The following is a 27,822-nucleotide window of genomic DNA, read 5'->3' on the forward strand; positions in this document are numbered from 1 at the left end:
CCACCCCAAAGCCTCTGGGCTGTTATAAGAGAGAGAAATAAACTTCCCAATGTCATTTATCCACTGTATTTTGTGGTTCTTTTTTTATAGCAGCTTAGGCTCACCCTGGTGATATGGAGAAGACCACAATTTTTTTCTGTTGATTTATCAATATATTGAATCATACTAATAGCATTCCTGATACCAAATCGCTTTGCACTCCTGGCATAAAACCCATGTGGTCACGGAGGATGACGTTTTAAATGTGCTACTGGATTCTTCTGCCTAATATTTTATTAGAAATTTTTATAATATTCAAAAGTAAGATTAATCCGATTTTAGAAGGATATGTTTTTTGGATTTTGATATCAATGTTATGCTAAATATTTTAAAAGTCCATAATATAGATTACCAAAGGCTTTCAGGAAAGTTGGACCAATTGACATTCCCACTAACAGTATGTTAGGGCATTTATTCATCCTTACCAAATACTATCCATCCTTAGTATTTGGTATTGTTAATTAAAAACAATACTTGCTATTATTTAAAATAATTTGCTTATTTAATATGTGAAAAATAGTGTCTTAATTAGTATTTCCTTGATTGCTTGTGAGAATGAAGAGGTTTATTTAAGTCAATGGCACTTTTTCTGGTCACTTACTTTGTTTTTTACTGTATCCCATAATATATTTAATTTAGTTAAATTTTGTTGATTCTCATCATATTGAATCAAGAAAACGTATTCCACATGGAATAACTGCTTCTCTTTCATTACGAACAATGGTTGGAACAAGACCTTACTCTCGGCCCAGCGCTCTTCCCCTGCCTCTGACCCCTCTGCAAACTCAGGCCCTCGACACCCAGCACCTAGGGCGTCAGCTCACCCTCTGCTCTCCCCTCACAAAAACGCTCTGAACGAAGGAGGCAGGGGTGTGGATAGGGAGGGTCTGTCCCCACGCGCCAGCTTCCTTGAGCCTTCTAATAAATGGAAAATACTTTTGTTTCAAGGGCGTAAAACTGAAATGTTTGCATAGTGTGAAAAAAAAATCAGTAAAGGCTAGTAAGAATGGTAAATAATTAGAGTCTGGCTCTCTATAGCCTTAGTTCAGTATTACTGTTAAAAAGGCACTCATTTAAAACATGTAGTCAGCACTATAATGTCCAATAATTTAGTCATAAGAGATATAAGAGGGAAAGGTGTCTCCTCTACACAGAAAGTACCTCATAGTTAGGATAATCATATAACTTAGCATGCAAGCCAGCACATGCTTAAGAGTGAAAGAAATTGGGGGAAATGCTAACTCATACGGGCTACCTGAACGACAGGAGCAAACTGGGACTTTCCCAGGCAAATCAGGATGTATAAGCACCCTATTTATGGTAATCTATCAAGAGAGTGCTATGAATTATTATTTCTGTTCTTACTTGTAATCGTTTCATCATGGATGAAGATAATACTGAAATATATATTTATTTTATTTTCTTCAGTGTTATGGAAAAAAGATGCACTGTCCAATAACATTCCTATAAATATGGCCATGAAGCTGAAAAGTATCAAAAAGAGCATACAATTATTAGTACTAATCTTAAACACACACACATCCTGAAACCCCACGAAAACCAGAATGAACACACACACAAATGCTTTTGAGGACGAACACCTGCATATTTTACTTGTTCTCAATTCTGTTTTGATATCAGTCTCCGAAGATGGCAAATAAAACTTTTAGTTTCAATAATTTCTCAAGTCAAATGACTGCCTTTTGTTTTACTGACTTAAGAGATTCTTCCTTTATTCTAGGGAGAAATGTTTTCACTTAAAGTCCAAAAGGATAAAACCAACAGCTTCTGGTGAATGGCAGCACTTCTGCATGTAACGTTTAGAATATTAGAAAGTTAGGCTAGAGAACGACAGGTAGGATTAATCTCGTAAACTTTAAATGTTTACTTTAAAAATAGGCAATGATTCATTTATAATTCTAAATTTTAGTCTGAAAGAATCTTAACATAAAATATACTGCCTTTTAATTTTCTCCAAGTAAAACAGTTCTCTAGCCTAGGAAAACCAGACTTGGAAGTTAAGCTATTGATTCGCCCTCCCAGACTGTCAGAAAACAGGAGTGCTCTTTAATATGCAGCAGAGGCGGAGGGAGAAACGGCAAAGGGGTCTCTGGGAAATAGCAGACGCCACTCAGCAGGGAGCAGAGTTTTTCCATCTACTGTGTCTGAGGCTCCACCCTGGCATTGAGCTTTGCTGGCCCACTCAGGTATAGAGGGTAAAACCTTGACAATGTAAATATTCAAGCATGAATGATGACAGATACTCTGCTCTTCTGCTTAATCAACAAGCACCCCAGACATCATTCCAGTATTTAACGAAATCACTGTGAAACAGGTGCCTCACATCAGAATCAGAAAAAGTAGGAGAGCTAGGGATTGACATAAAACCGAGTCTCTAAGGAACACACAATTCCTCTTGTTACATAAGAAGATACACAAACTGATTTAACTAAAATATTTGCTTTGATTAGTACATATTGTCAAAAATGACCAAAAAAGTCTTAGCTTTTGTATAAGACAAGACATAGATCCTTTCACCATTCAAAGGTTTACAAATAAGAAAGTCATTCAGAGATGCTTTAAAATTCTAAACCTTAATAAAATGAACACCAATTCATCCCATTCAAATTATGTGCACACCCAAAGTTTCCCAAGTTGTCATTTGTGCAGGTTTTTCCTATTGTACATTAATTTATTATTATGTTTAGAGACATCATTATAGTCCATTTTACTAAGCTGTAGCGTATTTATACACCCAGATGAAGAAAGTTCATCCACATTTGTGGAATACTGTAAAAACCATACTGGATATTGTTTGTCAAGCAATTTTTACAAATCTAAACTGTCTGAGGATAACATTTAATTTAAAATTTTAAGAATACAAAACTTCATATTTTTAGAAAGGAAAAAGACAGGGAAAAGATCAAAGTAAAAAGGACAGAATTGAGATTAAAAATCTATTTTAAGCCAAAATGACAATGTCTTCATAAGTTAATATTAATCCTTTAATTATAAATTTCAAAGGTTTAAGTAGTTTCTATGACCTTAGCTTTGAATAATTATGCCATATGGGGCTTTTCTTAAATTTAAAAAAGATGCTGAATTGTTGCTCAAAGCCTTTTAATGACTTCAGGCTGGCAGAATTCCAGTATAATCCTTCAGATACCATTAAAATTATAGCCCAGGAACCCGAGCTGGTAAATGCTATGTCAATTTCATAAGAGCTTTTTACTTAGTACAGTGTGGAAAATGTTTGATGTGATCATATGTTTTTAAATATCAAATCGTGAAGCTTAAAACTACTACTTACAATAAAGAACTCTCAAAGGAAACAACGGACAGATTACACTAAATACAAACAAAACTTTTGATGCATCATTAAAATCAAATGATAAAATTAAAAGGCAAATACCAAAAATATTTGCCACCAAGAGTTTTATTATTCTAAATATAAAATGAGTTTATATAAGGCGATGAGAAAAATATTAGGATAGTAAGAGAAACTGACAAAGAATATGAACTGGCGATTCTCAGAAAATGAACGGTGAATAACAAATCTATCATAAGCGTTTGACTTTGCTCTTAAAAATGCTGAAAAATAAAAAAATACCACAATAAATTATGCTATATCCATAAAATGGAATACCATGAAACAATGAAAACTATATTTTCCAAGAATTTCAAATGATATTGGAATATTCTTAACATAGCTTTTAAAAAAGCAAAAGACACAACTGTTTGTTTAGTACGATCTCAGTCAGCTGACGTGGCTATTTTACATACATGTTAAATTATTACTATTGATTATCTCTGGGAGGTGGTAGTAATAGGAAATTTTACACTTCTCTATTTTCCATATTTTCTAAAATATCTTTTATTTCAAGAAAGGTGATTTTTAAAAATAGCTGAATAGATTTCTTAAACATGGTAAAATTTAAATAGTAATGTTCTTCAGTGTTTCAAAGGTTCATATTTTATGGACTTTCAATTTGGTTTGAAAAGATTTTAAAAGACTAAAAAGGCAGCTTTCACTTTGTAAACGTCAATCATTTATTCTTTTGGATTCTCTATTTCAAGAATTTTGACCTTGTGGAGGTATTTCACATACTTCTTAACTCAGAGCTGTTGAAGACATCATCTCGGTGTGAATCACCGCTGACAGGAGCGAGGCAGATCTGGAGTTAGGGATTCCTATCTAACCTTAACAATGAACGGGCTACCGAAACAGCCCAGACCACAGCGAATGTCACACTGAAATTACTTATTATTCTAGTGTTATTTTCCTCTCTTCTTCGAATGTCAATTTTATACTTAATAGAAAATTAATTTCTAAATCCCTCAATTCTGACCAGGTATTTTAATTTTCGGATTTATTTAAACATGAGAAAACCTTTTATAAGTTACAACACGAAGAATTCAAGTAACATGCACAATGACAAAACAGTCTAGCAAGAGGATTACCTACCGGCTTGTTAGTATTAATTCAAACTTTTATAGTAAGAAATCAAACATCTACTAAAATTAAAACCATATCTGAAAAAAAATTATGTACTTAATTTAGTAAGTAATATGGAGGAAATTACAACACTAAAAAAATCAAGTGAATATTTGAATATAAAAATATATCTTATCCTACCCTAAAGTATTTATAATGGGTTGAAATAAAATTTGGAAAAATCAATAGCAATTTTTTTATTTATTCCTGTTATCATTCATGGCGGCTATGCTGAGTTTCTCAGTTCATCACTCTTTTATTCACTCACTTAACATTCCTGGACGCCTCCTGTGTACCAGGCACCACACGTGATCCTGAGCTTTCGAAACGAATATTTCACAAGGACTGCTTTCAGGGAACCCACAGTCCAGGTCTCCACTGCATTTGGAAATTGCTAAACTCCTTTTACTAGTGGAGGAAAAACATTTATCGATCGAAAATATAAATTACTCTTCATATTGAGAGCCTGGCACTTGTAATTTTGCCGTATGGACTTTGGGTTGGTTCATTCCACCGACTCAACAAAAACCAAACTCAGGACAATAACACCAGCCACGTGGTGTCCTTGCCCTGTCCCCAAACTCTGCCTCTGCCGGCAACTCCCACACTTTTACCAACCGACCGCTTCGGCGCCTTTACCCATATCGGATAGAATGACTGTGCTAAACCCCCCTTACATCTTCTTGTATTACTCGTGTTCAACCCAGGAGCATTCCGTTTTCCCAGGCTCACACTGCCGTGCTCCCTCCTCTCCTGGGAGCACTACTTCTACCTGAGCAAACATTCCTTTATATCCGCTTCCCTTCAGCCGCACCCCGGCCATCTGCTTGGCCTGAAGGCTGGCTGTTTCCTGACACTCCCCACTCTGAGCAGACTACTGTGATGCTTTACTCCACATACAGATGGTACGAGCTCTTCTCAAGCCTCATCATAGAATTCCTCTGTATCTTTGCCAATTCTCCCCTTTCCTGGATCCTCAAAAGTCATGGCTCCAGTCATTCCTTTGCTTAATATAAACTAGGTGAGCACCTACTGTGTGCCGAGTTTTCTAGACACTAGCAGTGCATAAATGAAAGATATAGATAGGTCTTGCTAATGAAGCTTACATCTTAATTCTGGTAAATAGAAAATAAACAAGCCAACAAATTAAAACATAACCGTAGACAATGTGGCGAGCTATGAAGATGATGGGAAAAGGTAAGATGGTAGAGGTAGGCAAGACGTTAGACACGTCAGGGAAGGATGCTCTGAGGAGGGCGGAGCGATGAGGAAGGTGGCCATGAGAAAATCATGAGAAAGTACCTTCCAGGCGGAGGGGAGGCAGGTGCAAAGGTCTGGAAGCGGGAGAGAGTGAGGCATATTCCAGAAACAGACCCGTGTCTGAGGAGGCTGGATCCTTGTAGCCAAGGGGAGAGGGTGGGCCCATGCTGATGAGTCCATTAACACCTCGTATCTCAGATCCAAGCACTGCTTATCCGTAGCTCTCTGCATCTCTAAGCTCTTCCTCTCCATCAGCCCCTTCTCATATATATCTCAAGACATTTTCAGCCTAAAAATATATTCTCCTTGGCTCCTGCCACTCTCTGGAACTACATCTTTTAATACCAGATATTCCAAAACAATGCGGTTTCACTAGTCTCCACCTGCTCACTACGCTCTCACGATCTTCGGCAGCCGCGTTTCTGTCCAGTCCCATTTCCCGTGCTCTGTCCGAGATCGTCGCTGACTTCTCAGTTTCTAATCTCATGACCCTTCCCCCACCCTCATCCCTCCTGATTTTCTTGACAATCTTCCTTTCTAAATATTCTCTTCCTTTATTTCTATGACAATACATTCTCATATTTCTCCTTCCTTGACTGTTCCTCCCCGACCTCCTAACAGAAGTTCTTCCTTCACCGCTGTTTGCTTTCGTTCTGCATTCCCATCCCGAACAGGCCTCCTCTGGATGCCTGCAGCTGTTTGTTCCAGTCTTGCCTTCTCTTACGACTATCTACCAGTGTTCCTGCAATAGCGAGTGAACATCACAGCTGGGTGTAGCGATGGCACTTCAAACTCAACATGTTCATCACTGAATTTTTTCTCCCCAAACCAGAAACTTCTACATTCCCAACTTATTAAGAGTTGAAGTATCCTTAACAGGTCTAATCAATGCCATCTCCGAAATGATTCTCCAGTATGTCTGCTCCAGCCCACTGTCACTGCTCTCAGGGACTTAAGGATTAATCCAGTCCCTGCCAACTACTTCTGCTACTATGGCATCTTTACTGACAAAGATTTTCCTAATAATCATTTGACTCTTGACACTCCATTGTGTAAAAATCTTCAGTAACTTCCCACTGTTTACTCAATGAAGTTAAAATACTTATTATAGCTTCAGAGACTTGCAATGATCCCTACCTGCCTTTAAGCCTGATCACCAACCACTCTCCTTGATTAACCTCTATGCTGTGCATACGGTTTTGGTTGCTCTTGCTGGTTCTTTGGCTTAGAACACCATCTTGCATATCCACTAGTTAATATCTTACATATTATACTCATGTCTACTTCAAGTGACATCTCTCTAGTTACCTTCCCTGATTCTCTTAACAGAAAATAATTCTCCCCAATTCACACTCTACCCTGCATTACAATTATGTGTATGTCTTGCAGTCACTACATTTTAGAATTTCCTTGAGGTCAGTACCTTTTCCCCCCTTTTTTCTGTGTATCTCTATAGTGCCTAGGACGATGCCTTCCTGGGTTATACAAAATCTTCCAGAAATATTTGCCAAATGAATTATCCATGGTTTCTAATATGATTTTTTTTTACTATCTGTAAACTGTCAATTAGTAAAACATAGAAACCTATATTTGAAAAAATTTCATCTATTAAAAAGAAACATTTAAAATGTGAATATAGAATGCAAGAAAATCAAGGCCTAAATTGTACATCTTCTAAGTCTAGCTTTGGTGTCCGATTTTCTTAAATTGAGCTACACTGGTATTTGTACCACTGAAGAACGTTACTTAGAAATACTGTGAACTAGTGGCAGAGATTGTTGAAGCCGAGGTGAGGTGCGCATAAGGGTGACCAGAAAAGATAAGTGTGACACCATTTTCATTCTCCATCAGTCTTTTACTTGTTATTGTCAGAGGGCTAAAACTATTCCATATAAGGAAATTTCTCTACTTCCTGAAACTCGGAGTATTTTAACCTCAAAACATCATTTTGTACTGCTTTAATGCATTATCTCTATCGTCCTCACTTTGATGTAGAAAAGGCATCTACCTGGAACGTGTCCTGGTGGCCAACCTGTTGCCTTTGTCACCTTCTTCCCTTCAGTAAGGGTGACTCCTTTGTCCACTGGCTCCAGCAAGTCACTGTGGGATCACTCTTGACTGCTCAATCCCTCTCCTCCACCCCTTTTTCTCTCCCCGCCACCTTCTCCCCTTCCTCAGTCCCTCTCTCCATCTCCCCGTCATCTGAACCAAATTTATCTGAGAGTCGGATTTCGGCCAGCTTTCCCCTTGGCAGCATAGCTCTGAACTTAGAAATAAATAGGAAAAGGACTCTAAAGAAGCGTCAGGGAGCCTGGCTTTTTGGAGGAACAGCAAGGAGACCACTGTGCCTGGAAATGATAATAGAGGAGGAGGAGGAAGAGGTGGTGAGGTCAGGGAAGACACCCCAGAGGTGGACCAGGTCCCATAGCTGTGTCTAGGCCTTCAAAAGAGCTTTGTTTTGACACTCCGTGAGTAGAAGAGGCTTGATGTGATTTGATTCATGTTTGAATAGGACCTCTAGGACTGCCAGTGCTGAGGATAGACTGAATCGAGAGCAGAAAAGGAAGTAGGGAGACTAGTTTAAAGGGCACTGCAAGAATCTAGACAGATGCTAGAGGCACAAGCCCTGGGTAGTCGTAGTGAAGATGATAAGTACTAATCAGATTTGGGTCATGTTCTGAAGGTAGAGCTGACAGGACCCATGGAAATCAATGGAGTAGTGCCTTGATGGTGTTGTATGCCTGCTCCATGAAGGTTGACCATTATTTAAAAATGAAGAAGGGAAAAATTAAACAGAATTAGAAAATTCTTAAATTATGCTTTTTAAGTTTTTTGATCCCAAAATATAAAATGGTCTTCGGAAACTCAAGGGACAATTTACATTTGTTATGATTAACAGTCATTCACATTTACTACCCAATTGAAACATTTACACTTTTCCAGAACATCAAAAGAAGGAATATTTGAGATTATTCCCGGGAAGAACAGTCAACCCAAGATGTGTAAACATTACGTTGACATTTATTTCAAAAATATATAATTCTAAAGTAACTTCTTAATCTGAAATATCTATCTGGGAAAATACGTCATCATTTATGTTATACTGTTGTAAAAAGCTGTAAATCTATAAAGAATTATTAAATAACCTACTAATGACCTGAAAGCTAGTCTTAACCTAAGAAAATTGAAGGCTACAGCCCAAGTATTCCTAACCAGTATAATATCTGACAACATCATAATACTGTTTTACCACAATGTGTACTTAATTATTATAAAATGGTCTATTCCATACAATTCCTTCAGTGAAAAGTCAAGGGAAGAGTTAGGAAACGCCCTGTATTATTTTAGTGGTACCTACACATACTGCAAGATACTTAAGTCACCCATTTGAATAGTTTATAACTCTGAAGAGTAATTCTACGTCCACCACCTGGAGATTAAATACAGAGGTGGCAAAAGTGGATTTCAAGCAGGGGTTTCAATGGTCTATAAAAAATCAAGTAGTCAAGTTGTGTGTCTTACCTTTTCCAATGTCATCTCTGTCTCAGCAGCATGAGTCTTTTTCAGCTCTATTTTCATCTTTTCTGACTCAGCCTTCAGCTTGTTGACAGCAGTCTCGTGGTCCCTTGCAGCCCTTTGCTTCTCCTCTTCTCGAAGAAGCCCGAGCTCCACCAGTTGCTGTTTCCTCTGTGAGTTCACATTAATCAGCTCTTCTCTCAGCTTGTGAACTTGGGCCTCCATGTCAGCAATAACCTTGTTTTCGAAAACGGAAAAATAGGCAGAGGCTGTGAATGGAAAGTTATAACAGAACTGCAAAAGACTGACAAACATACGAAAATGTCCCCTTCCTCCCTCCCTCCCTCTTTTCCTTCTTCCTTCCCTCATCCTCCAAACCTATGCCATTCCATCCTAGCTCGGATATAAATACTGCCTAGAACATTTTACCCATACACGACATTGTTTTCTTTCTTTCGAATTATCTATGTAAATGGAAGATCACATGTATTATTCTGCAACTTGCTTTTTCATATAGTCAATATTATGTTCCTGAGATTCATCTAGTACTGGCTATTGTATTTTTGTTCTTATTTCATTGATTTCTGCTTTTATTTTTATGTCCTTCGTTCTACCTTCTTGGGTTTAGTTCATATTCCTTCTTCTAACTTCTTATTTTGGATATTGAACTCATTTATTTTTATCCTTTCTTCTTCTGATTTATAAACTTAAGACTACAAATATCCTGGCAACTACTATTTAAGTTTAATCTCTTAGGTTTAGATATGTGGTATTTTCTTGTAATTCAAAACATTTAAAACTTTTTAATTCTTTTAATTCAAAACATTTAAAACTTTTTAATTCTTTTAATTCAAAACATTTAAAAACTTCCATTACAATTTTTTCTTTCACTTATGAGTTATTTAGAAGTACGCTTTTTAATTTCTAAACATAGGGGGTATCCTAGTTTTCCAGGACTATCACAACAAAGGACCACAAACTGGGTGGCTTAAGACAATAGACATTCGCTCTCTTGCAGTTCCAGAGGCTATGAGTCGAAAATCAAGGTGTCGGCAAGGTTGGTTCCTCTGGAGGCTCTGAGGAAGAATCCGTTCCATGCCTCTCTCTTAACTTCTGGTGTTTGTTGCCAATCCCTGGCACTTCTTGGTTTGTAGATGCATCACTCCAATCTCTGCCTCCATCATCACATGGCTTTCTTTGTGTGTCTGTGTCCAAATTTCCCTCTTCAAATAAGGACAATGGTCATCCTGGATTTAGGGCACACCCTAATCCAGCATGACCTTATTTTAACCTGATTACCTCTGCAAAGACTCTTCTTCCAAACAGGTCACGTTTATAGGTTCTGAGCGGATATGAAATTTTGGGGAGACATCAATCAATTTAGGACATCGATCCTCATGCATCCTCAAGTTTTATATATCTATCTTATAAATAGCGTATGTATTTTGAATTCTTTTTAAAATCTAGTCAACTTTTATCTTTTAAATGGAGCATTTAGTCCAATTTAGTCAATTAATTTGTATATGCTAACATATTTAACTTTACTTTTCTCTTATTCTGTGCTATCTGCCCTGTCTTTTGCATATTTTGTTTTTCTTCCCTTTTTTTTTTTTGCCTTTTAAAAAATTCTAAATGAATAATTTTTCCCCCTTCTTCAACTTCCTTCTCCTTTCTGGTTTAGAAGTGATACACTATATTTTCTTTTAGTACTAACAGCATTCTTTAAAAATTTTTTTTATCTAGCCTTTTTAGTTATTTTCCGAGGGACAGTTGATCAGGAACCTAGTCTTCTGTGCTACCAGATGAAGAGTTAGGTCAAGCTAAAGGAGCTTATGATTATGATTACAATTATTTTCAATGCATTAGCTATAAATACAAGATTTTCTGAAACATGATAACCGTTTCATGCATGACATACTTTCAACAAGCAATGCATAAACCAATATTTCCCTGACCGGAAACCAGAAAATCCAAAAGTGACAGTAATGGCAAAGTTACAAGAGGAATACAAAACTTGTGATGAGAAGTTGCTTTAATAATCAAAACACCCACAATAAGTGACTACCTCATTTTCAGTAAAAATCCTGCATTCTATTTTAAATATTAATTTTTACATAATTGCTAGAATTTTGAGTATTTACTTTGCACAGGCATTTTATGTAGATTACTTTATATAATCTTTGCAACGACTCAATATGATGGGTATTATTAATACACAAAGCTTTTCCTTATTTTGGATTGTGGTCAGTACACACTAGTTCAACTATTGACCCTACTCCCTCTCTACACTAGATTGGAAGAGAAATGAGTTACGGATGACTGGCCAAATACATTTATGTTGGAAGAGGAGAAAAGGCTCGATAATAACAAATATGAGCCCTGGGGACTGGAGGTTACAGAGTGCTCCATTTTCATCCTGCCTCTCTATAAAAGCTGATTTAGGACAGTCCCCAAGGAACGTGCAGTGAACCTGCAGTGATGTGTTGATATCTGTATATAGATGTACGGCTGTAGACCTATTATTCTGAAAACAGTGTCTCGCCTTCTACTCCTTGTTTTATGCCTTTGAACTCAATACATGGGCCTAATAAGAGAAGACACTGTCAATTTCATCACATTATGACATAGGTGAGAAATCTTCCAAGAGTAGAAAGACTTAGGCAGTGACAAGAGTTATGTTTCTAGGGATCAAAACATTCTTTTAAAAAAAATGCTCAGTGATGTCAAGGTGGCAGACAGACTAGGATGGGCTGTTGACTTAGTCTCTTGAAATCAACCATAAGAAACCGCAGGAAGCATGAATCTGAGATACTAATAATGACACCAATAAATACAAAAATGAAAAAACAAAAACCCTCAGAGGAGCTCCTGGGGAGAAAGGACCAAGGTTGGCCCGACCTGGCCCCTCCGTGTGCTAGGGGGAGGAGGTGCGGCCACACGAAGCGGGTGGCGAGAAAGAACGGTCTGCTTCCTGCTCTCACCTCTCTCTTTCATCGCCAGGGGACAATCTTATGTGTCCCATCGCCATGTTAGAAGCAAGACCCCAACATCGTGTTGCTATCAGTTGAGTCACGCCAAGGCACGCACATGCCTTGCTGTGGGTGAGGAGTTAGAAAACACAAGCGCAGATTTATCAGAACTTCAGCACTCGCTCTTCTAGAGTCTCTACTCCTTAATTTATAACTATGTATAACTTATTATTTATTAGGATCTATGATGTAGAAGCCACCATGATGAGTGACTTCCAGAAAAACATTTTCCTTACGAGAGTTTAGACTATAAAACATGAGCTACATGTACATGTGTATGCACGCATATGCGTGAATGCGTGCGCGCGCACGCGCGCGCGCACACACACACACACACACACACACACACACACAATGAGCCATAAGAGAAGACAAAGTGCCATAAGAGTTCAGAAGAGGGAACAGTTACTTTGAGCTAGGAAGAATTCTGGAAAACTAAATATAACAACGTATCTGAAGATAAGCCTTAAGAGATAAATTGGTACCATTTGGGGACAGGGAAAGATACATAGGACTTTTCTGGCAGAAACAATGAGCCACATGGAAGGAGAAAAATAGCATTAAAGGGGAATAAGAGAAACGTATATTAAATATTTAAAGAAACAAAGGATGAAATTATAAAATGAATAAACTAGAAGAGATTAAGCAAAATTTACCACATTTGAGAAAGAGCCAAACGTAATTTCCAACAATAAAACTTTTCCATAAAAAATTGGAAAAAATGGGTTAAGGCAATTTAAACATAGCAGAAGTGAGATGTGGTGAAACAGGAGATATTAATAAATTACTCATAACGCAGCATGGTAATATCAGAGATAAAAACTATAAGTGACATATTTAAAGCTATAGAAGGTAAAATATGATTTAATATATGTCTAGAGTTCTAGAAGGAGAAGAGAGAGAAGGGAAGATAGGAAAGATATAAAAGATCATGACTAAGAATTTTCCAGAACTGAGGAAAAGCAAGAATCTACAGAAATAGTGAGAATAGTTAGCAAGCAGGATGAGAAAAAAAAAAAAGTAAAGAAAAGTAAAAGAAAGGAAAGAAATCCACATCTAAATACTAGGTAATGAAACGGCAGGACGCAAAAGACAAAGAAAAAATTAAAAGCAGACAAAGTGGAGGAAGGAACAGATACCTTCAGTAAATGACATCCCAGTGCAATGAGCACACCAGGTGCCCAGACTGTGGTTTCTAGAACCATTCTCCACTAAAGGGCCGGGTGGTCCTTGTCCAAGTGCCTGATTCTAGGAATGGGCGGGGAATCCCTACAAGGAGCCTGGGGCATCTTGCACTACTAGGAAAAAGGAAGTGTTCATCGAAGAAGGCATATCAAAGGGACGAGGGGCCAACTGAAGGAGTTCCCAACAGCCAAAGCTGCAACGATTTTAGAAACAAGTATTGGCCTATATCCCAAAGGATAAAATAAATATCCATGAGTACATGGTGATATAAATTGTTTAATCAATTAAAAAAAGAGGGAGAAGAGACAAATCTTCCTTGCAGAAGAATTCCAAATTACAAAAGAAGGGCATTTTACATATTCCTAAAGGGTACACCTGAAAACTGTCGAGGTCATCAAAAATAAGGAAAATCTGATGAACTATCACAGCAAAGAGGACACTAAGTACATATGACAACTAAATGTAGATGATATTCCGGATGGGATCTTGGAACAGAAAAAAGACATTAGGTAAAAACTAAGTTCAATAACTTTTCACAGGCTTAACTCTAAATGGTTATTTAAAAAGAAGCCCCAGGAAAAGCAAAGCAGGTACTGATGGCAGGAATCCTAAGCTCAAGTCCTTATCTAAATGTCCAGACTCTGGGTGTGAGCAGAGTTATCACACTATAAAAATGTGTAGACAGCAAGTTGTTTTTCTCATCACAGTGGGAGATATTTTAGTGTATCTACTTTTGTGACTTTTAAATTCTGATTGATGTTAACATATTTCCTAATAAATTCATAACATTTAAATAAATTCATAACATTTAAAAAATTCTTTGAAATGACTGATAATGAAAATATAACATCAAATCCGGAAGGATGAAGCCAAAGCATAGGAGACATGCAGCCTTAATATGCTACTTACATATTTTTAAAAGGTTAATTATTAATGAAGTAGGCAGCCAATTTAAGAAATTGGTAATATAGAACAATTTTTGGTAAGACTGATAAAGGAAATTTTAAAAAAGCATAAATTAACAATCTTATCTAGAAAATGTGTAACAGCTAAATAAATAAGTTAAAATAAAATTTTAATAAGATTAAAATTTAAAAAGGACATACTATCGTCCCATCACAGATTAAAAAGATAATAAGATAATACCAGAAGAATATTATGCCAATAATTAAAAAACATAGGTAAAATAGATTTCTAGGAAAATATAAAATGCCAAAAGGAGAACTAGAACTACTAAACAAATTGAAGAAATTGGATAAATAGTTTAAAACACTCCCACAAAGTAAACATTAAGCTCAGATAATTTTATAGGTGAGTTCTAAAATAATCTCCCAAGAGACAGATCATTCTGGTCTTTTACAAACTTTTCCAAAGAATAAAGAAAGATAAATACACTCTCAAACTATTTTAGAAGTTATAATATTGATAGTGAAGGATTACAGGAATAGGAAGAGAAATAAAAATTATAGGTTGACTCACTCATGAACATAGACATAAAAATCCTAAATAATTAATTAGCAAACAAGTCTGGTAAAGTATAAAAATAAAATATCTAATCACTAAGTTGCAAAGAATACAAAGGCAGTTTAACATTTATAAAAATCTATAAATGCCGATAAATATCAAATTTAAATGAAAAGGAAAAAGTCTCTAAGCTATAAAAATTTACCAAAACTGACTAATAAAAAATGGAAAATATGAAATCATCCTATAACCGTTAGAAAATTTTAAATAGTAATAAAAAATCTTTCCAGATACACAATATCAAGCCCAGATGGCTTTACTGGCCAGTTCCACCAAATATTTAGGAAACAAATAAGTCACTCTGATACTAATTCTTTCAGAGAATAGAAAAAGGACATACAGCAATTCAATTTATGACTAGCATAACATCAATTAAAAAACATTTCCAAAAAAGAAAAATCTCCGGTCAATCTCAATAGTTATTAGCAAATTGAATCCAGTGATAACACATCATGAAAAAATTGGAAAAGACATCATGCTGGTGCAATGTTAGAAAATAATCTACAATATGATCTCCTTCATTAAAGCAGTAAAAGAAAAAAGCCTTACAATTATCTCAACACACAGAAAAACATCTGATAAAATTCCACGGCAGAAAATCCTAGCACAACAGGAATAGAAGAGACCATTCTTAATCAGATAAAGTGTATTTACCAAAAACTCAGCAAATTTATTTTTTATTGTGAACTTTTAAAATAGCCCTTTTAAGATATATTAAGATATACTACCACTACTTGTTTTCATAACTGTACGACCAAAAAATTAAATAAAATAAAAATAAAACTGTCTTTAATCATGGATGGTGTGGCTGCCTATAGAGAAAATGAAACTGAATGTACAAGTTATTAAAAATAATGAGTTTAGAAAGGTCTGAATAAAAGATCAATGTTAAAAAACCATTTCTAATTTTTATACACCAGCAAAAAAATTCATAAAACACCATTTACAACTATAACAAATATAAGATTCTCAGAAAATTCTACCAAAAGATGTGCAAAACTCTAATTATATAAGGCTTTTTTGAAAGACATTAAAGGTCTAAATAATTGAGAGATATATCACGATGATGGAAAGTCTCTCCATCAGTTCTCCCTAAATTGATCTACAGCATCAATCAATCCAAGTTCAATGAAAATTTCAACAAAAGCTTTCCAGAAACTTGACAAGCTGAATCTAAAATGCGCAGGGATGAACACAGTACCACAATTCTCCTAAAGAAGAGACAGATGGTGTGACATTCCATACCAGATATCAGGAACTAAAATAATGTTACTGAGACTAACACAGCGTAATATTATCATAGAGAATAGAAAAACTTGACTAATGGAACATAATGGAGAGCCCAGGAACAGCCCACACTGGACAGAGGTGGCATCGCAGTTTAGTGGGTAAATGACAAACCAGTCTAAAAACTGCTAAGACAGTAAGTTATTCATACAGGAAAAAATGAAATCCGATCCTTCCCTTACACAATAGATAAAAATCAATTTTCTCCCCATTCCTAGGTGTATATCCAAGAGAAATGAAATGTTATCTCCACATAAAAACTAGTACATGAATATTCATAGCAGCATTATTCATAATAGCCAAAACATAGAAAAAGTCAAAATGTCCATCAATTGATGAACAAATAAATTATAGTATATACAAACAATGGATTATTGGTCATAAGAAGAAATGGAGAACTAATACATGCTACAATGTGAATGAACCTTGAAAACAATGAATGAAGGAAGCCACTTACCAAAGACCACATATTGTATGAGTCCATTCATAAGAAATAACCAGAACAGGCAAATTTAGAGAGACAGAGTTTAGGTTAGTGTCTGCCTAGGACTGAAGTGTTGGGAGGGGAGGGAGAATGGGGAGTTACTGTTAATGGGCATGAGTTTTTTGAGAGAAGGTGATAAAATGTTCTAAAATTGATCGGAATGATAGTTGCACAAGTCTATGAATATACTAAAACCCACTGAACACACTTTAAATGGGTGAATTGTATGATATGGATATTATATCTCAAAAAAACTATTATTTTTTTAAGGCAATGCTTGGTAGATTAGAGACCAAATATGAAAGACAACAGTTTTTAAAATATGGGGATGACTTTTTGACTTTGAGGTAAGAAACAATTTCATATTATTTGAAAGGCAATAACTTGAAAACATTAATAATTAAAAACCTTCGTTCATCAAAAGACACCATAGAGGTAATGAAAAAATAAAACCCAGAAGGGAAGATTCGCAGCATATGTAATTAACAAAAGAATAGTCTCCAGAATTTCTTAAGTATACCAGTAAATAAAGACAAACAACTCCCCACTCCAAATGAGGAAAAGACATGACCAGGCACTCAACAAAAGGCAAACTTTTGATGGTAATCACATGAAAAGCTGCCCAACCTCATTAGTCATCAGAAAATGCAATATCATTTTACCATCACTATCTTTATAAAAATTAAGATGTCTGACAGTAACAAATGTTGGCAAGGACGTGTGTCAGTGGCTCTCTTACACAGTACTGAGATGAGTGCAAAATGGTGAAACATCAGTGTACGTTAATTTGGCACTATCTAGAAAAGTTGAACATTTTCATAAGCTATGTCCCAACATTTTGTAGAGAAACTTTTACACATGTGCAGAAGAGACATGTCTAAGAATGTACACAGCAGCATTTTCAAAACTACATAATTAGAGACGGCCCAAATATTCACAGTGATTAATTGACTTCTTGTCATAGAACAGGACAGTGTATCCAACCAAATGGATAAAGCAGAGCTGCACACAGGGCAACAGATAACTCTTAAAAATAAAATATTGAGTGAAAAATGCAAATGACAGATTATCTATGATATGTAACCATTTTTATAAAGTTCAAACTCAAGCAAAGTAAACAATCTGCTGCTTAGAGATACATGTGATAAAGCAATAGTGATAAAGCTATCCTGAAAAAATGCGAGGTAAGTATCAGGAGCAGGAAAGGAACATACAGGTAGAGGCGACGCTTCTAATGATGTCCTAATTCCTATTTGGGTGGTCAGTTCGTGACGTTCATATTGTTTATACGCCTTAGTGCTTAAATATTATGTGACATACATTCGTTTGTATCAGACACAATACAATAAAAAAATTTTAAAAGATGATGCAAAGATTTTAAGCCCAGGTGGCAGGAGAATGCTTCTAAAAAGGAAAAATTTCTTAAATTTTAATACAATAATTATTTTTAATATAGTCTATTTATTATGGAAATGCAAACATCCTGTGAATAAATTTTCCTGTTGTTGTGGATATTTCATAGGACACCTTCAATTTCAATTATGTCTTTGAATACCACAGTAGTTCATTAATTTTTACTTTTATCACATAAAAAATTTAGTTTAAAAGAATGTATCTTCTTTAGAACAACATTAATAGTTCTGGAATACATTTTAATAATGGTTAATTATTAAAAATAATATAAAACTGATCAAAATACTTTATTTTCATTATGCTAGACTACTTAAACTTTATGGTCTTTTAATCTTCTAACATTATTTTATAAATATCATATGCAATAGAATTTTCTCTTCTGTTGTAAACAACTCCCACAGAAACTCTAGCATGAAAAAGAGTTTAACCTTGTAACAAAACATTGTTTTTGTCTCCCAAAGAAAAATGTACCAGAAATAATGACAGATGATTAGTGAGTTACTGACGAATTAAATACAATAATTAAACATGAATCAGTTCTGTTCTGAAGGAGGACAACTGTGTGTATTGAACACCACGGTTCAGGCAGTAGCAGGGTTAGACAATATGGATAAGCAGGATTAAAAAGAAACAAAATGGTAAAAAGGCAGGATCAGAAGGTTTGAATTCAGATTTGTCTGAGGCAGAGGTGTTGGTAGAATAGCGAGGACCTCCAGGTGAGCTCTTGTTTGGACACAGGTCCCAGACCTTTCAAGACTTTTTTGACGCTTAGGTAGTTCATAGCTCTCTGGTCAGCTATGTCAGTCACTGGTTTGTCTGTCCATCTGTGTATCCATCCATCTAAACATCCACTATCTCACCGAATCATGTTTTCAGGAGCTCGATGGTCTATACCTATTAGTGAATCTTCAGTATCCATTTCTGAAGAGCTGTGTTCTCATTTTTCCACAAGATTTATCAAGGAAGAAGAACCCTCACAGCAAATTGTTTGGGATTTTATTTCAAGAGAAGCAGTCCAAGCTCCTAGCCTCCTCCTCAACAGAAATATCCTCTCGAGGACAAGGAACCTACGAACAGGGGCCCTGGCACCGTTCTCCTGCCTTCCTTAGATGTTCTTGGGTTGGTCGCATAGGATAGAATCAGAGTATGGAAGTGGATGGCCTTTGGCAGACATTATAACCGCTTCATAAGGCTTCAAGAGCAAGACGCCACTGAATTCAAACACACCTCTGTCTCTTGTAAACGAACTGCGGGTGAGTGTAGACTGGAAGGGTTGTTTGTGGGTGAGTGAAGACCAGAAGGGTTGAGGTGTGCCTGCGAACCTCTTGGTCATAAGGAAGGGCAGTAAAGCACTGCATCTTTATCGTTTCAAGAAAGTGACACTTAAATGCCACAGGAATGAAAACCACATAGATGGGTTAAAGGTTTGAAGAAATGATCATCTCATTGGTGGTTACGTCATCTAGAAAATGTCCGAGTACTCCTATACACACCCCTGGGGCCTTCCTAGGTATTTTTTTTTTCACCTTTTATTCACTCGGTCTTTTCATTTTATCTCATACAGGAAGGAATAGGGCTGTTGGTCTGCATGGTCTCTATATAAGTAAGATTAACTCATTGTAAGTATCACATACAGCAAGAAATGAGCGTACTGTCCTGAGAATAGGAAGATGCCCCATACATATTTATAATCCTTTAATCTTTCTTTGAAGATTTTAAGAATATTCTAGGACTGTAAAATAACTCAAGGTCATCATTATAAACACCAATTATCACTGTCAAGTAATATAAATGTATAAGGTTTAAGGGATTGGGGTTAATCTAAGGTGACCAGATGGATATCTCATAAGTCATTTTGGTGAAAAAAATCCTTGCTATCTGCTGCTTACTTTTATGGAGCATACACATTTAAATTTTCCTTACTACTTTTTTTTTGCTTTAGATTCTAAATAATATAGTTTATTATACAACTTAGCTTTATTTATTACTGCTATGTTTTCTATTTTAAATTTTTCATGTAAATATCCAAAAAAAAAAAATTTTTTTCCTCAATTATATTCCCTAAAACTTCACAGAGACCTTTGCAAAGGGAAAATATTAGGAGGAAACTGTCAGTGTTGGCAGCTGCCAGCTTATGAAGGCGAAGGGAAGGACTTAACCCACTGCTGGTTTTAAAAATAATTTTGAGGAGGGAAAACCCCTGATGACTAGGTTTGAAGATACAGATTTTTGTTAGTTATGATATAAAATCTAAGTATATAATATGTTTGCTATTAGTTTATATTATGTATTTTTAGCATGAACTATTACATGCTAAAAGTTAAAAAAACAGATAAATGGTATTCTTTCTGTTATATTTGGCTGTGATCACACCTTATGTCAAAGTTATTTTTGAAGCAAAACTTCACTCTTATTCTTCTAGAACTTTTACTCCACCGAAATAAAATGTATCATTTTATTTCTTAATGAAAGGAATACATTGAATGAAATGTGACTATCAGAGATTTTATTAAGTATATAGAATTGATGTGAAAGTAGATATTCAGATTTCAAGGAAGGACAACATGTACATTAAAAAGCCAATGGTAGACAATAATAGGAAAATTTTGTTGAATAAAAAATAGTATTTTGAAAAGGTTTAACATATCAATTTATAGATTAAATTTATATAATGCATAAAACTGTATCTCTTACACAAAATCTTATGTTTATTATAAATTAAAAACAAGTTCATCTAGTTAAAAATCCTAGTTATTGAATAATATCCTACAACACATAATATATCTTTTAATATAATTTGTAAATTAATGATTTCAAATTAAGTCAAGTGTTACAGTGTTGTTTTAAAGGTGAGGTAATTTTTTGTGGAGTTATTGAATAAAAATTTATATTTTTATATAGTATTTTTACAGGGCTAAATCTTTTAAAGTGTGTTCCCATATTCCATGGGAAAGAGAGTGGTTGATAAAAGTAGAAAAGAGACTCATTAAAGGTAAAGTCACATCAAAGTCTGGGTAAGAAACCAGGTCTTAAGATTCTTAGGGCAGCACGTTTTCTTTTTTTTAACCCAATGCACCTAAGCAGCAAGTAGAACTTTCTTGACACATCATGCCTGTGTTCTATCCAATGAAAAATATTTTTTTAAACCCCTTAACTGACTGAAAGACATACAGAACTAAGAGCCAACAGATTTACCTTAGAGCAAGTCAAAATCTTCTCTGAGACTCAACATGCATGTTTACTATATTTAAAGTACGTTTGTATTTTCAGACCAAGAGTTATTAAATGTAGTAATTAAAAATAAAATTAGTCCACCTTGTGTTTCAGTGAAAATATTCCCTCCACCACTTATAAAGGTGGAAAAAAAGGACTTAAATTCCCCCAAATTCCAAAAGACTAGCTTACTCTGGAAGGAACTCTGTCCACAAAATTAAAAGGCCGTGTCGTTGGTCACGATGACACTACTAAACCACAGACGATAGAGAAGATAGAGCTTAACACATAGAAAAGGCAAAAAAATCCTTCTAATTTGGTTAAAAACTTTAGAGCAAAGAATAGTCAGTTTTGAAACATACTGAAGGACTGAGATCAAGAATGAAAAAATATTTTGACCTGCAAAAGAAGAGAATACTTAGGTAGAGAATTAGAAAAAAGAAATAGGACGAAAGCACAAAAGAAAAGCACTCTTTATTTACAGGCCTATTTGGAGAAAAAAAAAACAAAGAAGTAGCACATGTAATGAGTCACGTGAGCTGGCAAACATTATGGCTGCATTTGTTTTTGTGAGTAGTGACAATACTGCTAAAAATTCATAACTGATGTTGAAATTTCTAGTTTTATTCTAGAAGAACCACCCAAATCATCTAACTGAAAATAGTTCTTGAGGAAAGGGACTAAAACCCCATAGCAATTTGCTTTTAGACTGAGTTATGATTAAAAGAGAAAAAAGAAGATTCATAACACATTGACCTATTTTGAAAATTTGCAAATCAATATCTACTACATTTAAAATGACTATGTATGAGCATTTATTCTATAAACTATATTAATAATTAATGAAAGCACAAAATATGGATATGTATAAATTTTCTAGATTCAAATGGAATCATAAAAGTGAAAATATTCCACTTGAGAAAAATGACACTAGAAGACAGTATCTTCAAACAGCACTTTTAATAATCTCATCTCGAGAATGCAAAACATGAGTATTAAAAAGCCAACACAAACGTATTATCCACAGCTCACTGTGGTGCAACATCAGGGCTAACGAACAGGACTTCTTTTCGGGAAGATGTTATTTGCAGCATCTAGAAACACTTAAAGCTATTTTCTTGACAGAGTGTTTCCAGGAGTGAGAGGTAACCTACTTGGCCTTGGAAGAAGAATAAAATTCATGCTGAATACTTCTTCACTAGAAACCTTCTTCTTTAAACAATGACATTCAAGTAATTGGAAAGCAGATTTTCGACACTCTTTCCATTTACTATGCTTCCCCTTTCCAAAAAAGCTAAGTTTTGACTAGGTTTTCTGCCAGTTCTGTATTAGCCATTCTACCCAAACATTCTGTATACCCCAAGGTCACAGCAGTCCACGCGCTACATGAGTGCCATTCAGAAAACACTAATTACTGGGCTAACAATCATATGACTTCACTAAAGCAAAGTATTCAGAAGTTTGGGCTGCTTAATTAAATGTAAGAAATTCTAGAATATTCTGAGGCACACAGAGCTGACTCTTTAACAATGAGCTGGTGAGAGGGAGGAGAGCCCTGTACCCTGTGGATAGAAGTCGACTCAGCGACCGCCTCTGACTCTGCGACCATCTGACTCAGCGACCGCCTCCGTCAGAACGGACATGGTGAGTCCTCCCTATTATCACTTAACAGCGTTTCCTTCCCATTGTGCAAACTTCTGTGTGCATTGTGTGCATTTCATGCAACTAATTCTTTAAATATATGCTGAAACTAACACAGAAGGATCATGTGATATGTTTTGAGTCAGTATCGTGTAAATCCCAGAATCTCATTTATAATTTAAGTGTATGATAAAAACATGAGTCAATAATCTTATGTAAAGGAATAAACCTGAAAAGTTGTTATTATTTCAGCCATTTTCCCCCAAGTACCAGATTACATGTGAGGATATCTAGTTTAATATTCCTTTCACTAATTGCATGAAGTAGTGTAATTCTTGATAGATCCTAGGAATTCTGAAAGAAGCTCAAGTACCCAGACTAAAGGAAACCCGTTCTAAAGCCACCGAGGCACTAGTGGTGGTGGACAATTCCAGCACAGTAGCACAGTGTTCCCCTTGACCTTAAAGGACAGCTTTACCATCCAGTTGGGCCTCCCCAACATATCTGTGGTGTCAGAGTACCTCACATTATGTCTAGGACAGAGAGACAGAAGAGAGAAAAAAAGCATCCACAAAAGCATCCTGAGGATTTTGACATAGACACAGCAACACTACGAGACTATGCAACAATAACTTAATTTACTATAACGATTTGTATTTTTGTAAATGATGTTACTTGTTGACTTATTCATTAAAATAAATTCACCTAGTATAACAAGGCATTTTGTGGATAAAGCCAATGCAAATAACTGGGAAAAAATGCACTAAATCCATGGTGATGTTATTTACCTCTGCTTATAAACATAAAATATACAATTGTTAATTTTTAAAATAATTTAGCCTTTTCACTTTAAAATTACTTTACATTGTTTTCATGGGGTATTTTTAGCTAAGACTCCGTAAGAGTATAAAAAATGTTTTTCTTAAATATTTTCAAGGTCATGTTCAAAAGGTCTAAAATAGTTCTATAACCAGCATGCAGATGTTAGAAACATGATTTATAATAATGATATTATATAAAAACAAAGGTTTTAATTTATAGAAGAATTTAGATTACCATTTTCAAAGATTCCGCTTACTAAATATAATGTTAAACTCTCTTCAACATTATATTCCTGCCCCAGGTGAGACTGGACATTTATGAAATCTAAGTAAAGTTGTGTACCTTAGACATTCAAATGCTTAGCTACAGGCACACTGATCCTAATCATAATACTTTTAAAACAAACTAAGGAACAAATGCTACCTAGCTCAAGATCATGGATACCAACAGATTTTTCAAAACCCACAGGAAAATGCTATAAATTTAGAGATGAACTGAAAAAAAAATTTAAATGTTTCAATTAGCTTAATGTTTTTGATAAATATGTGAATTGATTTTTTTCCACTAAATACTAATAAACATCAAATATGTTTTAAGATTGACAGTTTTGTTAACAAAAATGGTCTACACAACCTAACACTGAGCTCTTCTAAAACTGTTCTGTGGTTAAAAAGCTCCATCCACATAACTGCCTACAACTTTGACTCGTCAGTATCCACCAAGTTGCCGATGCCTGTTAAGCCACTGGTAGCCTACTAGCTGCCTGCTGCACTTACTCCGCGTGCCAAGCAAAGTCACCTGACAGTATATTAGGTGACTTACAAGATTATTTCCTTTTTATTAACCTAAAAAGCTCAGAAACTCCTTTCATCCTTTCTCTCCCATTTAACCTCAGACACAAGCTTGCACTTGCCCAGCTACTCACAGAAGAAGGAAGGGCACACCCGAGAGGGCTCTCGCCAAAGCAGAGCTTGCCTCCAAGATAGGCTCACAGCCATGAACTTGGGTCACCCGCCCAACTAAACCTCAATCTGATACTTATTTGCTTCATAATCTGGGGTTTGGATTCCTGACCCTATGCCTGTTCCAAAATTAAGGTCACTACCTGTACACGAAATCTATTGTTGTGATTAGATTCTTGACTCTGTAATTACATCCTTTTTATCTCGTTTCAACTACCTGGACTCACAAAGTTTTTTTCCTGACCTCTTGATCTGACTTCATTACCCTAAAACTGACCTACTTGCATTTCTGATCCTCTTAATAATTTAACAGTCCATTTTCATGCCCAGATACCTAGGTTTCTGGTCTCCTCCTTCTGCCATGCCCTGAAATACTGAGATTACTAGATTCATTCTCAGGCTATTATTGAGCCATCTCTTCATCCCTCCACCCCACTTCCCCCCTAGAAACCAGCAAACCCTAAGAAAATATTTGAATGAAAAGAAATACCTGCAAAGTGTTGAAAGGGAAAGATATGTTGCTAGGCTACGGAACTCTATCTATGACCTCAGTTTTATTGGATGGAGTTTCAAAGCAAAGCAGCCAATAAGGTGGGAGAGACCTTATTAAGAATGTGATCAAAAAATTTAGAAAGTACATATTACTTTTATTAGCAGAAAATTATAGAAAGGGTTTTTCATTTGTTTTTATTGTTTTGTTCAGTAGGAGATGCCTTGAATGTGGGTATATACCACATAACAATTTCAAAAGTCATAAGGAAAGAATTTTTTCCCAGTTCTACATGATTACAATTGAATGTATATAATAAAGTGGATGCTTTTAATTAAAATGTTATATATAATACAAACCACATCACTTAAATAATCCTCCGAATTTCAACTCTATAATTTAGAAAACCATTATGTGTGTGTCTGTATTCTATACGCTTCAGATTTTTACAAGTAGCTTCACAGACTTATTTGAAATCCTTATCATAAAAATGTAGGTACTATCATTTTCATCAAATATAATAAAATGGGTCTCTAAAAGATTGGGTTAAGGTATTTTTTTAGTTCACATATCTTTCAAGTAACGATCAAGATTGGCAACCCTCTAATTTTCCTCGTCTGCTTTATTAGCTAGCACAACATTTTTGTTAGTTAAAGCTCCTTGCTCCTGAACTCAAAGAATTTTACACAGAGTTTTAGTTCCAAGTGACTGGAGTGCTTTCTTAAATTTTTGATTAAATCGTTAATGACCATTACTCCTATTTTATTTTATATAGAGTTGCCGGCTGAATCAATAAAAACTATTCAACTAATATGTTAAAGAAATCTAAAATAACATTAGTGGAAAAAATCTTCCACATGGAGTGATTTCCCATGTATTGGGAAATAATGTCATTTTATTAAAGTCTGATATTTTGTTTCTCACTCAAATTTTATTGCCTCTATCAGACTTTTACTTATTTCCACCAATACTTCAGTTTTTCATGCAGTTTCCATTTCTCAGAGCATTCTTCTAAGTTCTCCTTACACTTGGACTTTATAACTTTGACTCACTATGACACTGACTACTGTAACATTGTCTAATGTACTCTCCATATCAATGAAACGATGCTTGTGTTCTGTTATTCACCTTGGCAATAGGAAAACATGTTACTCTTACTTAAAGCATCTATGACCATCACTACAGAGCAGATGTTATAACGCTATCATGCTATTCATTCCAATAATTACTCTAATTGATACTTATCCTTGTTTTCCAAACCCTGAAAGGTGTATATCCCTTTGCACCAATGACAGAAATACCTTACCGACCATTCTTATAAGAACTCAGTAAACGACTACCATAGGGTGTTTTATAAGACATCAAATAATAACTGAATTCCAAAATAACAGATACAACTGAAAATGTCTTCTGCAATCTCCAAATTTCTCTGAAAAACTGTATTATAAATTTACTAGTCAGGAATCTGTCCAACTCGTTTATGAATCTATTTCTGTGGAACACCTCAGAAAACAAAAATTAGAGTAGATGAAAACAGAAAAAGAAAAATTAGGCCATTGCATTGACAAAACTTTTCTTTATAAAATTTTCTCAAGTGTTTCTTTAAAATTTTTAAATAAACGTAATCAAACAACCAAAGGGTATAAAAAGTGCTCTTAATGAAAACTACTTTACTGTTTGATTTCTCATGTCGAATCCACCTACCCACCCCCAGAGGCAGACACATCTAACTTTCAGTTATGTTCTTAACTCTGCTGATAATGACCTTCAACCAATTATGTATTTAATAAACTTAATTTATTCACTATCCACTTATTTCCTGCTATGAAAGACAGAGGTTTAGCTTCCTTACACCATCCACATTACTTCTTGTATCCTTACTTCACCATTTTTAGTTCTTTACTGGTAATGTTTATAACTTTTTTCCCAGTTTTACTGAGATTTGAGATTTGACACTGCATAGGTTGAAGGTATACAACATAATTTGTTACGTGTATATATTCCAAAATGATCACCACAAAAAGGTTAGTTAACATCCATCCCCATGCAGTTACAATTTTTTTCTCGTGATGAACTTTTGATTTACTTTCTTAGCAACTTTCAAATATATAATAGTTTTAAGAACTACAGTCATGTAGTACATTATTGCCCCAGAACTTGTTTATAACTCGAAATTTATATCTTTTAACCACCTTCACTCAATTTCCCCACTCCCAAGCCCCTGCCTGTGGCAAACTGTCCTCTGCTTTTGTGAGTTTGTTTTTTTAAGATTCTACATGAAAGTGATATCATGTGGTTTCTGTCTTTCTCTGACTTATTTCACGCAGCATGTTGTAAATGGTTCAAGGTCCATGCGTGTTGTAAATGGCAGGACTGCCTTCTTTTTTACGGCTGAATAGTATTCCATTGCGTATACATGCCACATTTTCCCAATCCATTCATCCTTTGATGGACACCTACTT

At 35.3% G+C, this 27,822-nt stretch overlaps 1 protein-coding gene across 13 annotated transcripts in view; it reads right to left on the reverse strand.

The window, feature by feature from the left end:
- Window positions 1–27,822, reverse strand: part of CEP112 (centrosomal protein 112) — a 327,899-nt gene that overhangs the window by 127,796 nt on the left and 172,281 nt on the right. For all 13 annotated transcript variants that reach the window (XM_039859703.1, XM_039859699.1, XM_039859702.1 and 10 more), the window contains one exon: window positions 9,317–9,547. In XM_039859703.1, the coding sequence (XP_039715637.1) occupies window positions 9,317–9,547 (231 nt within the window). The remainder of the gene's footprint in view (window positions 1–9,316; window positions 9,548–27,822) is intronic.

This window comes from Pteropus medius, unplaced genomic scaffold (assembly GCF_902729225.1).
Source record: "Pteropus medius unplaced genomic scaffold, Ma_sr-lr_union100, whole genome shotgun sequence".
NCBI lineage: Eukaryota > Metazoa > Chordata > Mammalia > Chiroptera > Pteropodidae > Pteropus > Pteropus medius.